Source organism: Anopheles merus, unplaced genomic scaffold, assembly GCF_017562075.2.
Source record: "Anopheles merus strain MAF unplaced genomic scaffold, AmerM5.1 LNR4000159, whole genome shotgun sequence".
NCBI classification, from domain to species: Eukaryota; Metazoa; Arthropoda; class Insecta; order Diptera; family Culicidae; genus Anopheles; species Anopheles merus.
Genome location: NW_024427739.1, coordinates 52,691 through 70,961, shown reverse-complemented (window position 1 = coordinate 70,961; position 18,271 = coordinate 52,691). Strand labels below are relative to the sequence as shown.

The following is an 18,271-nucleotide window of genomic DNA, read 5'->3' as shown; positions in this document are numbered from 1 at the left end:
CATTCTTTATCCATTTATGCGAAACAGTAAATGTAGCTAAAGAAGGCAGTAAATGTATTTAATTTCTTATAAAGGAATCATAAAAGTACCAGTTCATTGTCTACTATTGATAGCTACAACAAATACTCAGCCCGTTGCTAATGTTGAGTTCAGTTCGAAGCATGCGTAATGCTACAGTCTTGGTGTCACTATAAACGAGGCCATGAACATCCATGCTGATTGTTGTTAGGAGGTGAACCGGATGAAAGCGAAGATCGTTTACAGCGGACCAAATCAAAATCTAAAGTTTCATTCACGACTTTACGCCGTCGGTTTCACATTTTTGATAGCATCGTTTCAAGCCGTAATGTCGAAATTCGAAGGTGGAAGCTGTGTAGTAAATACAGAACCTTGAACGAAGTTCACCTTACAATAGGCTGTTTTCTCAAGCGTCTTTTTCTTTTTCAAAATTCAATCAACGCATTAATATGTCTTCTGAAACGTTTTCCATTGATGGGCTCTGATATACAACACTGCCGATCACCGTATATCATAATACGTTTAGCGAACCATTCTTATGAAAACCATTTCTCTTTTTCGGTCGTTACTAGTGGATTGGTATAATAATTTCTTCTATATATAAAGCGGCACGAGTGAAAAAAACGGCGATACATCATGATATACCGCCCGACAAACATAAATTTGAATTGTATTAAAATAATAAACATGCCTCGGTACACCATTAACTACTAAAAACTATTGCAATTGAAGTGTGACGGCTCCTACTCACATAGCATGATTCATCGATCGTCAAATCAAGTCGATTATACTACTGTGTAGTATTATCTATCCATGCTTGCTTCATTCCTGCATGTGTGTATAGAAAAAATCATATGGACGTGACTGCAATCACGAAATATTCCTGGAATATTATCTCACCCCAGCACCTACACTTCGGCCCAGAGCGGCTGAAACAATAACGTACCTTCTTTCAAATACAAATGCATTGAACGGTGTTGCATGCTCTACCATGTTTATACACTCCCACACAATCTTCTAAATCAACTTGACCAACATCAATCTGTGACAATACATCATGTTTCCAACATCAGAACATGAGAAGACCTAACTTGTAACTCTCGGAACAGCATCATTCCATCGAAACACGGTACTATCATTCCGGCGTTAACAGGTGATTCAGTTTTACTCCTAAATGTAGGCAATCGTGCGACATACAGTCAGGTGTAAGAGCACAGACTCAAGCGCAGCATCGTATAACACCTGCCGTACAACACTTTCGAACATGATTTTTTTGGACTCGACGGTCATCTTCGCATGTGCCAATGTGTATCTCAGCTGCCATCATTACATCGCTTGATTGTTTCCCCTCACTGATCCATTTTAATTGATCAGAGGTGTGCACACACAAAAAAGAACAAGTTCGCAAAGATTCAGTTACCCGTGCACAGGTCGGTCGGTCGCGTGCAGTTTCGTTCGCAATGGTGTCGAAAGACTCAAGCTCACATTTTCACTCGCCAAGCGGCACAGGCCATCCCGAACTATCCGCAATTTAATACCCTTAGGCCCGCTCTAAGTAAACCGTCATGCGAGCGCACGACAGTGTTGAGACGGCGGTGAATGAAGTAATAGAAACACCTGGAACTAGCCGCCTTTCTAGCAACCGGTCGTAGCCGTCGTAGGATATCGAGCACGTGTTACATTCCGTAGTAATTTTCACTTCCCGTCCGCTGTTTCCAGCCAACACGCCAGGGAGAAGGGGTAGGAATCTATTAGACAGTGACATTTTGCGTTAAAAAACAAAACTTCCGCGAGCTACACCTCCTGTTGATTTTACTTTGCTGTACGTGCTTTACATAAGCCGTATTCCAATACCTGTTCGTTGTATAGTTTCATACGACATGCTCATAGTTGAAACGAAGTTTACCGATAAAAGACCAAAAACCAAAACCAAAAATCGTGATATAAAACTTGTATAGACATCGGTACAAAAATACAGTTATCAAAGCAGCAACATCTAGGGAATTTGACAGCGACAGGTATTTCAATCAGGTAAACAGACTTGTTCAGGCACTATTGAAGTTCGTCGAGTTTATTTCGTTATTTCTTCAGCGACACCAAAGTCATCGTGTAAATGGCATCACATCACGCACATGTTGCATATCCGCCCCCAACGCTAAGTGAAAATTTCAAGTTTAAATGGCGTGAAATTAGTTGCTCGACACATCAGCATGAGCTATCAATGAAGTAACAATGGCATGATAGGCAATAGCAAAGAGAACGAAAAAACGATTTGTTCAACGATTATGCGCTTAACTGCATATGACATACTGAAAGAGTTGGATACGTTTTGTTTTACACAATGGTTGGTATATTTTTGCAAGTGGTCTATACACTTAAACAACACCTCTTATTAATCACTTCTTTAAAAGCCATTTTTTTTAATCCTTAACAAAAGCTAATCAATTGCATCCCATTTTGCGACCAACGAATCAAAACAAGCGCTGATAAGTCAAGTAAACAATCAAGAATATTTTATATGCTGTTCAGAGGTCAACTACGTCTATTTGTCGCGAATAGCAGCGTTAATCATACGTCCAAAGGCTGAAAAAACCTCTTATCTCCAAGAGAAGAAAAAAAAAATAATCTGGTGGGCACACCGGTAAAAGGTATTATACAAAACATAGAGTATGCTTCTTACAAAGTGTTACAACTAAATTTATTCAAACTGTTATTAGATTCTTCACGTTCCAGCCCCTATACAGATTTTCTTAGTAACGCACTCGCAATCACAAGCTGTCAAAAGTTGTACTTGTCACCTAGGAGTCACCAAAGAGTTAGATCATACAGCCATGGTGCATTCTTTGTGTTCATGTTTATTTCCATCGTTTCGCTCACTCGGTTGTGCTTGGTTACGATTGTTTTGTTGTTGTTTTTTCGTCTACCAAACAACAACGATTCGCGTAATCTTACGACTGATGATTGCCTGCACTTTAGCAGCAGTACCAGCAGCAGAGCTTGTTTGCACCACACTGAAGGGCTTCAGCAGTTCAAGTGGAGCAATTTACGACCGTTGCGACGGTGAAGATGAACTCCCCAGCCAGTGCAGCTCAGTGCAAACAAAGCCATGAGCCAACCAGCTTCGCCACCAGTAAGGAAGATGTCAATGCAATTAACTGCATTGAAATGAAGCATTGCTGCCATCGCCTACTACTTCGTTTGTCATAACTGGTTGCACATGCATCTATGCATACACGCACAGACACTCACTCGATGTGCAACGGATGGAACGGACAACTTCAACAACGCACAAATCTTCGTCTGAGAGCCTCCACATCTTTGTGCAGCAACGTACCTCTGGTCCGATAGCTTGCCAATTTGGTACACAGCTATTACCAGGGATGAATCATACTGGTTCTGCATAATTTGAAGGAAAACGTAAAACATGAAGTATAACAAAAAACAAGCATTTTGCGTGGTTTTGAATTTCCTTTGTCCCTGCACACATCACATCGTATGTGTTCACGTACTCCACTGCTGTACGATGACATTTCCATGAGTGTAAATACCAGCGCGCAAAATGCGGTACTCTTGGGAGGGTTGTTGTTGTGCTCCACGCGACCAGCGAGAGAATTCATTGAACTCAACAGTCTGTCCCCCTCCTATCAGGGCGTCGCTCTTCCAGACGGAAATTCTTGCAGCATCACAGTTGATGACGTTCTTTACACCACGATTGGAACACAAAGCGGAAAGTCCTCTTTCTGCGCTTTCAGCATGGGTAAGTAAGTCTGTCTGTGAGACAGCCATGAAACCGTAGGGAATATTCAATTGCGCCTTAAGATAGCCAAGGATACCATATCCTACAAAACCAGGATATTATCCGCACTGAAACTATTTCATAAACCTCCTCAATTTCTGTAGAATGAAATTAAATTATATCTAATGCATATGCGTCTTGTTTACACAGCATATGATTTGCGTTTAATTACAGTTATTTGTTTCCAAATATGCTCATTCAATTATTCCTGCACACAAGTACTAGAACAAATCCCAGCCCTTATTATCCATTAAAGTTCAACAACCCTTGGCATCCTTCTACGGAACACAAAAACACACTCGTAGCAATCAGTAACGAGAAGCCCACTGCAACGGGGAGCCCGCCAGCCCGTAGTTCTCTGTAAAAGGCAACCTGATTTTTACTCCTTGAACTTCAGCTTTCTGCGCAGTACCAAGAGCCCAACGGCGTCCTCCCTCGTGCGCTTAACCGCTGCCAACTCGACAAAACATAAACAGAACTCGCTACACATCAATGTCACTGAGAGCTATGCGCACGTCACATTTGGCAAAAAAGGGAAAACCTGTTACTTGGCGGTTGGTTTGCCGGTTACCAAAAACGGCGCGTCTCTTGTGCTGCACGTGTTTCTGTGCGCGCTGAGAGTGTGCAAGAACGGGGAAGATGAGGTGCCTTACTGGGGGGGAAATTGTTTATAAACAACGGTCCAAGACGCCCTGTTTCAAGGCCAGCGAATTTGACACATAGATAAAGGGATAGCAACATAATGGACTTGGTGCGGTGGAGAAGAGCCAAAAAGGATGCCGAGAATGTGTGATCGATCAACACGTTTGTAGCTTGTTAATAATGAATAATAGTACTTGAAACGGATTAAGTCCACATTGAAGGAAATATAAGGCTCAGCCTTAAATATTTATGCTCTGTTGGCATATGTAAACATGCTGTCAGCTGTCGGACTAAAATAATAGTAAAATAATAATGTGTAGCACATGCAATGAACAAAACCTCACACAAACTGAATGTATAAATCAAACGAGCTAGCACGATCAAAATAGAATTCAGTGAACATTCATGGGAGGGGAAGGGTCCCTTAAATGGAATTCCTTGGTATTGGTGTCGAGGGCTGATCGAATGCTCATTAACAAAGAAAGCGGAAGAAGGTTGCTTCGTTCTGATTCTATATTTGCGTCTTACATTTTGCTCCATTTTACAAACAGAGAAGGCTTGAGTAATGCGAAATAACCTGGCGCACAGTTGGTATTGCAATTCAGCGCAATTTGAATGGGATCAAGATCATGAAGATCTTCCTGAAACAAAGTTTCCTGCAAATGATTTAAACATCATTCCAACATAGGTGAATAGAATTTTGCAAAACTATTTCTCTACAGCTGGAACTAATTGAGCAATGGATTACATGTAATAGCCTGTAAAAGTATGCGCTATATATTGTGTCGTAATTTTCAATCACAATAATCAATATAATAACACGCAGCCGAGAAGTGGCCAAAGGAAGAGAGGATTAGGAAAATCATGGTGCATGTAGCTTCCATTCATCGCATGCTATGTATTCAGGTCATGAATGCAGTTCGCTACATTTCAATCGATAGGATTGGCCATTGAATCAAACAATCGGCAGAACGAGAGTCGGGGAAGAAGTCACTTTGAGTGACAAAAATATCAGCAATATCCCATTGCTCGCTCCGTGCATCTCCGAGCCGCGTCATTGTTGGCAAACATCCGAGTCGTCGAAGGGGAATTGGGTCGCCAAACAGACGGACGATAAGCAACGTACTATTGCACTACCGACCCTGATCCTATCGCACCACTGAAAGATAGTTTCTCACTCATATGAACAGCTTATCTTTATCAACCCCAAAGCACCTGCACTATTTGCATACGCTTTTATGCTTGCGAAAAGTCGTACGAGTCGCTACGAAAAGATTCTTGCTCCAGATTTCGAGATAGAGAATGATGCCACGGTTATGTTTATCAGAGGCGTGTCTGTAATCTGACTTAGTCATGTACAAGATAAGACTGCTTGTTATCATACCGAGAGCGAAGAACCAGCCACTGGACATCGATCGTGCAAAAACATTAACGTTTGCACAGGACGGACCCAGAGAGACCTTGAGCAGTTCGCAAGTTGCAGTTCGGCGTCAAACGTCATCGATTCCTGTTGACATTGCTGTGCCGCAGGGACATAACAACATTCTGCTATCGCTAACAGTCTGCATAAAGCAAGAGATTAGAATGTGTACACGGCGAAGGAACGCTCCGATTATCGGACCTACAGCGCGCAGTTGCAAGTTCGTCGTCCTACGGTTGGACGAACCGGTATAGCACCAGCTCATTCCAACTGCTTCAAACTGATTAAACCGCCACCGATGTAGACAAAAGGGGCATAACCCTGCGCATTGCAGTACACACCGCTGTGACTGTGAGCGCGGCTGACGCTGGAACGGTGCAATGTTACATCAGCTGATGTACACACCCGATAGCATCCCAACTCATCTCCAAGCGCCATTTGCAAACGTACATTCTTTGTCGTCTTTGATGACCATCATCGAACTAGAACACACGCGTCATGGCGCTGACTTAAGTAGGACGCCGTGACACGAAGCAAAACAACCAAGCCAGCACTGGGACTAGGTCAATGTTTGCTGTTGGTCAGGTTTCGTGCCCGTGGTAGGGAAATGATGTACACACACGCGTAACGATGTCACCCACCAGCGGGCACACCACCGATCGGTCATTTCAGTTCTTTTGCGTGATAACCCTGAAAGGTCCTGCCAATTCGCACTCAGATTGTAGGTGCTATGTTTTGGGGATCAGGGTGTTTTTGTAGAACATTTTTTTACCTTGAATGTCCAAAAAGCCATACCCTTCGTGTGAAAAATTGCGCTTTCTAGCTGCCGCGTAAAGAGTGTTCTCCACGCTATTAGAAATGGGGTCAAGGTGTGTATGTGTGTATTGTATGTTATCAACACGAAACTTCGATTATTTTCACACGTTCATGGCTTAGCTTTTTTGGCGCTAATGATAAAGCTCGGCAAGTATTTTTACCGACACTCCGGATTGGTCATAGAAAACTAGAGAAATATTCTGCCTTGAAAAATGTGTATTAATGCTACTATATACACCTATACACTACACACCTATGTGAAAGTTACGTGGTTCTCTCTCATTTACATACTTTAACCCGATTTTACTGCCCCGTCAAATTTCACGTACCAACTTATGCACGCCAGCGTAAACACAGCAAAGGGTTCAGAGTTTTAGGTTAATAAGATGTTAATGCCTTCTTACACCGCCCAAGCCGTACCTCTAATTCAGGGTCAACACCGGAAGTAGACTAGCAGTAGTCTAGCAGTAGAAATTGTGTGACCTTCCTATTTAATGTATTTCTTACAGTAAATAATGTGTTAACCATTGAAAGGAACCAACTTCTCAAACTGACCCATTAAACAACGGTTCCACTATAGTTGGGGTTAGTATACATTTTACCCTTCATTCATCGTGCTTGTTGGAAAACACCTTCTCTGGGCCAAATATTGAAAGCGTACATTGAGCGATACAAGTGCATAATGTCCAATGTATCACCGTAAATATTAGTGACATGAAATGTTTACCTACTGGGCAAATTCCAAGCAATCACTCCATGCAAATTATGTTAGCGTGTACAGTGGCGTAGTTCGCTTCCCTTCAACTCCATCATATCCTGTGTTCCGTGGCCTTGACACCGTCTCATAATGATGTCGCTCCACTTTTCGGCAGCACAATCATTTTGAACAAACGAATTCTACGATGGATTGTTGCAAACAACAAACAGTGAAATACGCTATTTTTTCACCCCAACTTAACTCTTTTAAGCAACCAATAGCACCGTTATATCCTAAGTGAAGCGTCGTCTAGTGGCATTAGTTAATTTTTGCAGTACTAACACAAACATATCATTATTAGGATTACTCAATTTCAATTAGTTCTTCGTCAACCGTGAAGATGTATTATTCTGAAATATAAAAAGGTAATTTTCCACAGTAATATTTTTAAATTTCCAACAGAATCGTACGACAAAATAAATAATACTGCTGCACGCACACCACTGACTATAATTTACGGAATGTGTTTTGCAGCCCATTACGATTCCAGCAAATAACGTTGCTCAAAAATGCTCCTCACGATCGATTATCGATAGCGGGGTTCAACCGTCGATCGACGTTCACTTGCAGTGTTAGTGCAGTGTTATAAACCGATACACATACACATAGACATGCTAACAAAAACCAACCGTAGTGAGCAATGTTCGCGAATGCAAATTTAAGTTACTGTACTTAGCACTCCGTGAATACGAGTGAGACGTAGACCTCTAACTTCCCTAACACCACCAGTACAGCGCTATAATCTACGAAGCTACGTACTGGTGAGGCATTATGGAAATACGCTCCAATGACACCAAAGGCAGCACAAAATAACAACGCGCCAGTCAATGCGCCCAGCAAGATCATCCGCTTGGCCAGATTGGACCCGGCAAACAGGGAAGTCGTGCTTGGGCCCAATATGGAAACACAATCGGCTAGATTATAAACGCCACCGTGTTCCAACGCCTGTGACTGAAAGCCCTCGACGGGATGCAATAAAGTAGTGTGCAGAACGTTGCCAACCAGCACTGTGGTGTTGTTCCGCTAGACGAGATTTAAGTGAAACGACTTCTAGAATTGAAATATACACTCGTTATTTCTTTATGGCAGCGTGGCGAGCACCAAACAAAGAGTTAGCAACCATAAGAATCTCGGTGCGGAAATGTCCAAATACAGGAATATTTGTATACATAGCTATCTTTCCGCCTTGTACAAAATTTACAACACACCAGATTAAGCGTACACTTCTGTCTAGCACGGTAAATTTACTTGCTGAGAGACAAACCTGATCCTGGACAAAGAGCACTCATTGCGGCTCCTAAAGCTGAGATGCTGAGATGGATCGCGAAGGGATCGTAATTCAATTCGATCCACTACGACGGTAAGGTTTGCGGCGCAACGAATTGCAATTCTGCAATGCGTTGCTTCAAGTTCATGATGCTTCCACTGGCCGTTCCACTGGCTATGACATTTATTGAATAATCTGTCTGCTATTAGGGCCAACCGACGTCACACCTCGACCGGAACGGCTGAGCGCGCACACAAAATTGCAGCAGCCCTCTCCTCCTGCTGCCTACAACTTGTCTAGAGAAGCCCCCAATCGTCAATCCAAGATCAAGCACGATCGTAGCGAACGGTTCCATAATCAACCTCTCGCCGTGGGTAATAGCCAGTGATGATGCCTGCCGGCGGCTGCTGGGAGGCAAAGCGCAGTCGGATTTAGTGTTGCATCGGTTGCATCGAAGCTTTCCTTGCCACGGTCCCTCTGCCACCCAATCGTCGTCGACACCGAGAGCTCAGCAGTGGAACACAGCAACCATTCGATATTACCGCACACGCTCGTAAATGGACGCGTAACTAACAGTCAGTCGCTTTCTCTTGTGATTGGCGAAAAAATAACCTCCCGCTCCCCTCTGCGAATCACTCTGAAGGGCAGGAAAGTGCTGACATGGAGTGAGAAGGGAAGGGGAGTAATTGCAAAACGGGCGTTTGCTCCGATTCAAAATTGCATCCAAGGGTAGGAGGCCAGCCAACCTGGCTGGCTGTTACAGTGCCACGTAACGCAAACCGGTCAACTGTACAACGAAAGCTTCTGAGCGATGCGAAAAAAACTGTAGTCAGGCAGCCCGCTACTTGCAGCAAACCCCATTCCTCCCCTGCAAAAGACGTGGTGGTGCGCTCCAGTGGCCTGCTAACCGTGGCATACTGGGTTGTCTCGATGTAAATGTCGACATCGTGGGAGGTTTATGTTGCGGACTGGTGGTGGTGGTGATGGTGGTGATGTTTGTTGTTTCCACCTCCACGTACCACGCAGTTCACACTATCCACAGCGCCCCTCAGTTGCGGCATTTACTTTGCGAACATGATCACACGATCGAATTATGTCATCGGTGCCTAGACGTTGAAGCAGCGAATAACTGGAAATGCTTTACGCTATGCAAAAAAGCTCATTAAATGGCTAATCCTATGACACAGCAGGTGCATCTCAGCTGGGCATCGTTGCAATACAGACATAACCTAATATTGCAGAGGATTATTTTACTGAAAATCCCAAACAAAAATTCTGAATATGGTACGCCAGTATGTCTAGAGCACATAAGGTTGTTAAATTCTAAACTTCTTCACTAAAAACACAAGACCATGATATCCAGTCTGTTCACACAAACGGTGCATTTAATTTGCAATTCAGCCATGAAACGTTGTTTGCATACATCTCATTGTGGAGTTATTGTCAAAGTGAAATTGACGTTATACAGCACCAACACTTCTTATGTTCTTGACGATAATCCGGGACCGTATCTACTATAAAACTAGCCCAGCCCAAAGCCATTTGTATCCATTCTCTTACTGCCATGCTACAGATGCGGATCATCTCTGTTCCACTACTTTCAGCGGCGGTTCTGGTAAGGCTTTTGTTTTCTGCGGTAAAGTAAAACTATTTCTACTTCTCTTTCCTGTCCTACTTTACGTCCTAGCTGCAACCGCTGCTGGCAGCTCCGATATTTTGGTTTCTTCCGTGGAGTTTTCCTGCACTGTCTCCAACCACCACTACCTTGGCGACCACTTCCGGGACGGCGGCATTGAGTGGCGCTTCTAATTCTTCGAACGTGTCGGTCGCAATCGGAAACCGCGTCAACACGTCGACCGGTCTCGATGACTACGGCACGAACATAACGAACGTGCAGATAAACGTCAACCGTATGCGAAGAGCTGTCACCGACGCGGATTTGGCCAAGCTTGAACGAAAACTGCGTCAAACGGCCGATGAAGGGTCGTCCAATGGAACGGTTATAACCATTGGCGAGCATACGATTCGGCTGCCGCACAACATATCCAACCTCACCGTCAATACGTACCTCATCAACGGAATTCCTGAGAATTATATGATGCTGGCGGACACTAGTAGCGCGACTATAAATGCCAACGAAACGTATACTCCGCTACTATCCGCTATTAGACTTTTTAAGAATTTTTTCTCGTCCCTCTTCAGTAAACAAGGCTCACAAACTTAGCGTTCGGTGACGTTCGCTGTGAAAGTCACCAAGAAACTAAAAGTGTACTCCCTGAGTTTTGTTCGTAAAGTAAAATGCAATTCACAGAGCGCACCTTTTAGCAACTAGTACTAACTGTTAGCATACATTATAATTCAAAGAAAACGAAAAAAATGCGGTAGCGACACTTGCCACACCGCTGTGTTCCAACTTTAGTTCTGATCTATTTCCAATTCTCGCATACGGTCGTACGGCACACGCGCAAAGCTGATACAAAACAAGCGCAGCAGCAATAAAGTAGAAGCACCCTTAAAAGCCGGCTAACAGCAGAGTACAACGGTTTGGTGGAAATGCAGTGTGGAGTGCGATGTGTGCAAGGTGTTGTTTGCAAACATCAACCCCAAAGGGGGAGGAGAAATACAAACGTGTTGACGTACACAGCCGCGCGTCGTTGCAAAAACAGCGAAAGCATTAGAAGATCGCACGATCAGATGCGTTGCTATTTTTAAGTGACACGTTGCTTCTTGCGAAAATAAGGAAGCGAAATCGCTTACTTGAACGATCGCAAGGGTTTCGTACAATCAAAAAGAGAACGTGAAGTGGAAGTGGGTACATGCCAGTCTGTACAATACGTTAAACAAAATCGACTCTGTTTTTTGACAGGATTTTGCACAGCTCAACAATTTTTACATAGAAAGCCATATTAAAAATTATTCATTTTTTATATCCGTAAGTATTCGCAAAGCCATACATGCTGGAACATAGAATGTGTTTATGCAAAACCGAGCAAGAAACGAATGGTACCTCCAGAGGGCAAGCGAGTGTTAACAATCATTAAACCACCATTCCTTATTCGGTAACCGTATCTCTACAGCACGAGGTGCGTCTCATAACTAACCAAGCGGAACTCGCCCGACAACCATCAATCAATCGTTTACATCCCGCGGATGATGACCTCTGAGAGCCAAATAAACGAACAAACCAGCGCGACAGTGAACGAAACAACCCGTTTGCTCCAGGCGGTTGGACATATCCACACTACTATTGACGTTAAGTGATGCCAATTAAATACGTTCTCTTTCTGCCCGCTTGACCACTGCTTCACGAAGCTGACGACGAGCTGGAATCGTGTACAGAACAACATCTCTACAACTGCAGACTCTGGTAGATAGAATACTGTGCTATGGGCACGATTTGGAATAAGTTGCCATTAAATTGTACAAAGTTACGAAAGTAACTTTTGGTTAATTTACACTAGCTATTCAATCGGCAGAAGTTAAATTAAATTGCAAGACATCAAATTAACAAGTCATTTTAAATTAGACCATTAGGCTATAGCTCACACTTAGGTTCAGCTACAGATAACCTCTGACTAAATAATGTTTAGAAACGCATGTCAACTCAAAGGACTGTTTGTTTTAATGTGGCGTACGTGCTATTAAAAAATAGATATATAAAAGTTAAAATTCGTCTATCTCATATCTTAAATAGTCTTATATTCGTATCCCTCCGTTCATCTCTGTTGACAAGGTCACACAAACAATTCACCAACTTCACCGATGGTTGAACTGGTGGAGGAAGTTTACTTAATTTGATCATTTTCACACATTTTCAAGAGTGCTGTGTGGGCAGCTGCGAAAGCACAGGGTTAAGTAACACTTGTTTTCCATATCTGTCAAATTGAGGGATGGACTCAGCACCGCACAATAAGACGCTCACTTGTGATCGCAAGAGTAGCTGATGGTTAACATACCGAATTGGTCACAGTGCCATTGTCGCCGATAATGAGCAACTGTACAAGTTGGACCAGTCTATTACGCACCACTGACAAAGCAGTAACTGATTTTCCCACAGTTTGAAAGGCCCCAAACGAGATGTCACGAGGCCTAAGAGCGAAGGATTGTGTTTGCATTTCAACATACCACGATAAATTGGCGCTTCATGATCTAAGCACTGATATACGTTATCCGACACAATATATAATTACCAGCAAATATTAATGTGACAGTATAATAAAGTATTCATTTTATGCCCGGTAGAATATCCTTATTTGAACCACATTTTAGCAATTAACTTGAGACTTCTTCAGAACACTCAGCGTCATCCAAACCTATTCAGAGTACCACATCTTGCACATTCTGGCACGAGCAACCTGAAATGCTAGGTACAATGCTGAGCTTAGGCCATACTTTGGTACTAAATTATCGCTAACTATCAACACGTGCGTCCATGCCATTAGCCATCATTAATACTGCTGGAGAATTACGCGAGAATGGGTGATGGTGCACTGTATTTAATGAGTTTGAGAAATTGAACTACCGTTTAAAAATCAACAAATAATTCGGTTCATTGAAGATGTTGTAAAATTTCAAGACCTGAGTGTACACAAATGAAGATTTTACCAGTAAAAACTTGAACATTGACGTTTTAAATTAATACATAAACATAAACACATTATTTTACAACACACAGCTAAATTATAGCAATTTACTTAAACTGCACAAACATAAATATTTGCACAGCAATGGAGCAAAATCAAAGTTTTCTGATTAAAATGTAAGTACGATCAACAGGCCTGCCAATCGTAAGGATGCGAAGCTGCACGCGCCTAGGCAATATTCAAATATTTATCTTACGACCCATCCTATCCTTCCCAAGTATATGCAGCTGGGAATTAGCTAACGCAATGTGTACAGAGAGTATAGTGCATGCTAAGGTACCCGAGCAAAGTTACGGAGAAGTTGCAGTTGCATATACGAGTGGTTGATGCTTTCACTTTCGGCAAACACAGACATCTGCTACGAATTGAACCGGTGGAAGTGCGAAGATGTCACTTCATATCCATGACTCACCTGTAGAAGAGAAAGACGAGATATTATTAGTAAACTAGGAAAAAGTTGATATACTGTTGACGGAAAAAACGTATACTACATAAAGTGAAAATAAGCGTCGTTTTTTAGATGATCTTGAAAAGATTCAAAGATTCTTGATATAGAAAAAACTACGGTTTGTTTTTACGCTATCTTGACTCTTGCCGTAGATATGTGAGTAACAGCAAATATCTTATTTCGTTTATATTTTTCCGTACCACGAAAAAAAGTACCTAGTTGCAAAAACAGAGCACCACAGAGCTGGAAGAATATCTCAACTCAGGGAAGTTGAAACGACCGGACGGAACAGAGTGCTTCCATCATTGCTTATCAAGCAGTTCGTATCGTTTGCTTGAGTGCAAACTTATGCCACACCATTACACCGCGATTATCGATCATGGAAATTGAAGTTTCTAGTATCTGTGGTATTTTTTAAACATCCGTGTTTCCACCTGACACCAGCAAGCAGTCGAAAGTATGCTTCCTTTTCCTTTACTTTTTTTAACAAAAACTAATACACATCACCCCAATAAAACTAAATAATAAGAAGGCCAACTCGCATGCAAACCTATATGATCTATGAAACTTTACTATAAACATGAGTTTAAAATCATTTCAATTACATGCATATGTTGTACCATAGTTGCTTTTTCCGCACACAAAAATCCGTCCTACAATATCAAACAAACAAACAAATTGATTTTACAAACGAAAGAGAAACATATGCCATCTGTTTTGCATCGAGTTTTATTTTCTTGAACCATTCAAATTATTGATTCTAAAAGTAAAAATAAAACGTCTCATTCGTTTTTTTTTAAATCCTGCACAAAAAATAATAAAAAAAATCTATGCAACGAGTTTGCCGGAAATGTGAACCAGGTCGTTTAGGGCATGACGGTTTACTTTCAATACAGCCAAAACAAACAAATCGAAGCTAACGATCGCTCTGGAGTGGTGTTTTGTCGACTAGACGATTTGTACCCCTTGTTGTTCCATCCACAGAGGCATGATTGCAATAACAAGCACTCGAAACGGAAACTAAAGCTTCCGTAGAGCCCGTAATCGATCGATATCTGCTTGCGGCCCCGGTGATAGAATGACATTTGTGGAGCGTAGCATAGAAACTGGAACAATCAACAACAAACAAGCTTGATTCATTCTTGTTGTACACTTTCGATTGCATTCGATTATAGTTTGGCATATAATTTTACTTCTAACAGAAGGATTGCTCCGATGGGCACAGTTTGGTTTTAATGTCGCCAGTAAATAGGTAAGTATCTGACCTATCTTATCAAGTATTTTTAATCGATAAAAGACAGAATGATAAACCCGAACCGTTTGTAAAGGCATTATCTTAAGGAGTGCACGGCGGAATGAACACTCCGTGGGCTGTAACCTTAACTGCTTTCGATACAAATGTTGGCATGTTTGAAAAACAGCACACCGTCACCGCCATAAGTCACGCATCTGAGCTGTTGGAATAGATTCCACCACCCAACAGCAGCTAAGTGTCGCGTAGAGAGAGCTCCACAACTAGTGTTGGGTAAAGTGCTATTGTGCGCACTGTGCGCACAGCACACCATACTGTGCGCACAGCACAGCACAGTGCTTGAAGTGCGCATTGTGCTAGCACAGTGCGGAAGTGCTAGCACAGTGCTAGCACTTTTCGCACAATGCGCACACTTCGCACAGTGCGCTCTCTGAGCACACTTTTCGCACAGTGCGCACTCTTTACACAGTACGCTCTCTGAACACGCTGCAAGGCAACAAATCTGCATGAAGACTTACTGAGAGAACGCACTTTGCTGAGAGAGCGCACTTTGCTGAGAGAGCGCACTTTGCTGAGAGAGCGCACTGCGCTGAGACAGCGCACTGTGCTGAGAGAGCGCACTGTGCGAAGAGTGCGCACTGTGCGAAAGTGCTAGCACTGTGCTAGCACTTCCGCACTGTGCTCAGAAAGCGCACTGTGCGAAAGTGCTAGCACTGTGCTAGCACTTCCGCACAGTGCTCAGAGAGCGCACTGTGCTGAGAGAGCGCACTGTGCTCAGAGAGCGCACTGTGCGAAAGTGCTAGCACTGTGCGATAGTGCTAGCACTGTGCTAGCACTTTGGCACTGGTTCGAAGTGCGCACTGTGCGCACAGTGCGCACAGCACACTTAGGGCAATGTGCGTGTGCGCACAGCACACTGAATTGTGCTACTTTACCCAACACTATCCACAACAACGCGAAGGTCACGAGAAGGAAAATCCATTAAATTTTCTTACCTCATTCGTCCCGTAGTCGATAGGATAGCGAACCAATGATTTCGAAACGAGACTGATAGCGAACTATACTCGTCAATAACATCGGTTCAAAGTGGATGCTTCCATCGAACGTAACATCAGCCGTGATTACACAATCTGAGATTAAAATCAATCAATCCTACTTGTTGGCTTGATTATAGAGCGAGAGATGTCTAAACAGGTCTATAGTTTTTTTGCAAAACATGCTGCGGAACCGGAAGATTGTGTTAGGCTGGCAATGGTGTCTAATAGTAAAGATTATGAGCGCCGTTAAACTGTTAGAAATGCGCAAACATTCTATGATCGAAATTTGAGTTCATTCTCGGATATGTGCGTCAGGCAGGTTGATAACTGCTCAGTCAGTCACTTTCGCTTAGGCATCATATCTATCATAGCCCAGACACATTCAGATGTCGGAAAGCTTCCGCCGGAAAAATGCAACTCAAACGCAGGTCGTACAAATGAGAACGTATAGAAAATAATCACACCCTACATTAGCGGACGACTGCAGATGATGTGAAACTTCAAAAAGAAGAAAAACATTACACACACACTCTACATCATATCGTGAAATTGATAAGCATAATGGAGCCGAAAAAAACAAACGCGTGAAAAGTGAAAGGTTGCTCATCTTGTTGGCTCGATTTCACTCATTATAAGTAATGATAAGCCGTTTTTTGGCTTTGACTTGAATTATAAAAGGAAACATTAGTAATGGCACATGCGAGCGGATACTGGAAAGCTGCGAATAAATAATAATTTCGACAAACGCTCGCGAACCTATTACCGCTGCTGCACCTCAAACACTTCAACTTCGTCCGCTTCGCAACAGGACAGCGAGAAGAGAGCGAAAAAGTTAGAGCACGATAGCGACGGAGCGTTTACGAAAAATCAAGAATTTCATCATTGGACTAGCAGAAAGCAGAAAGTAGACAAAAAAAAACCCGAAACAAGAAAACAATCATGACCTTGGCCTGCATTTCTTTTCGAACCACTTTGGGATTTGTTGTCGATGCTTGGTTAGCCTCAAGTAACCGGTGGACACTATGGGCCATTTACCATTTCTCCACACCCCGTGCGTTAATCTGCTTCGTTTGCATCTTTTGTCGCTTTTCGTTTGACCTTCGTCCAAGAAACGAGCGCTGTCCATGCCTCCAAAACATGAAACACAGTGTCAAAACCAAGCCTCTTTCAACCAAGTACAAAGCCAAGCGTCTTCAGATCAGCCCACTGCTGCCTCTCCCGAGGGCGATGCAAATTAGCTGACCTTTGCATGTCTTGTCTCACGGGAAGGGTCCGATGAACCGTTAACGACAGATCCATACGCAAAGCATCTCTCGCTCTACCACCGATTAGTAGAGGGATTCCACCAAAATATATATAAAAAAAAACTCCATCGGACGCCGATGATGTAGCCGCCACTCCGCGGTCCAATGCGTACACACATGAGCGAGCAAAAGAAAGGAAAAGTGCAACCAACATTTACGCTTGAAGGTCTTCCAACCGTAGATGAACGCGTGGAGAGCCTCCTCTTATTGATTACGACATCGCTAACCGGACGGTCCGGACAATATACGAAGGTGTGTGTGCGTCTGTGTTGGTGACGGCTGCAGACACCACACGTGAGACACGTGAATGATTTTTCAGTATTTTTTTTTCTTTCATGCATTTAATTAATTCATTTGGCTCTCGAGAGCGAGAAGCAAAGCCACCCCAAATTCAATTCAATGTCAACCATGGCCTACCGTTTATCTTCAGCATAGCCACACGGTAAAGACACATTTCCGATATCGAAAATTTACCGAACTATTACATACAGGTTAGGTTTTGTTTAATATAGGAGAGACTTTTGTGCATTTTGAAACAGATTATTTCATTTTTCAAACACAAAATAATATCTATTTTATGGGCATCGTATGAAATGAAGTTTTCTCTGCAAGAAAACAATTAAGTGGAAGAATCATCTTTTTTGTGCCAATACGAACGGTGTGTGGTTGTACCATTTGCAAGGAATTTTCTTCCATACACAAATCTGATTCCATCGTATTCTTCTAACCTGTTGTCGGCTTTCAAAATACAATTTGAAAAAAATGCTAATTAGTGAAATTAGTTTACTGGTAGTAAACACCCTACCAGGTATTGCCCAAAACACGAGTGGGTAATTTGTTTTTCAAAAGTAACGCCCAGATTTTATTGCTT

At 42.7% G+C, this 18,271-nt stretch overlaps 1 protein-coding gene across 1 annotated transcript; it reads left to right on the top strand.

Annotated features, from left to right (window-relative positions):
• Window positions 1-10,037: 10,037 nt before the first annotated feature.
• On the top strand, window positions 10,038-11,505 carry LOC121601734. Its single transcript, XM_041930540.1, has 2 exons — window positions 10,038-10,331; window positions 10,404-11,505. Exons 1-2 carry the CDS (start codon window positions 10,281-10,283, stop codon window positions 10,938-10,940), a joined length of 588 nt encoding a protein of 195 aa, XP_041786474.1. The 5' UTR covers window positions 10,038-10,280; the 3' UTR covers window positions 10,941-11,505.
• The last annotated feature ends 6,766 nt before the right edge of the window (window positions 11,506-18,271 follow it).

Coding starts and splice junctions, on each gene's coding strand:
- LOC121601734 (XM_041930540.1), top strand. CDS start 10,281: ATGCTACAGATGCGGATCATCTCTGTTCCACTACTTTCAGCGGCGGTT. Junction 10,332..10,403: donor TACTTTCAGCGGCGGTTCTG/GTAAGGCTTTTG, acceptor TTTACGTCCTAG/CTGCAACCGCTGCTGGCAGC.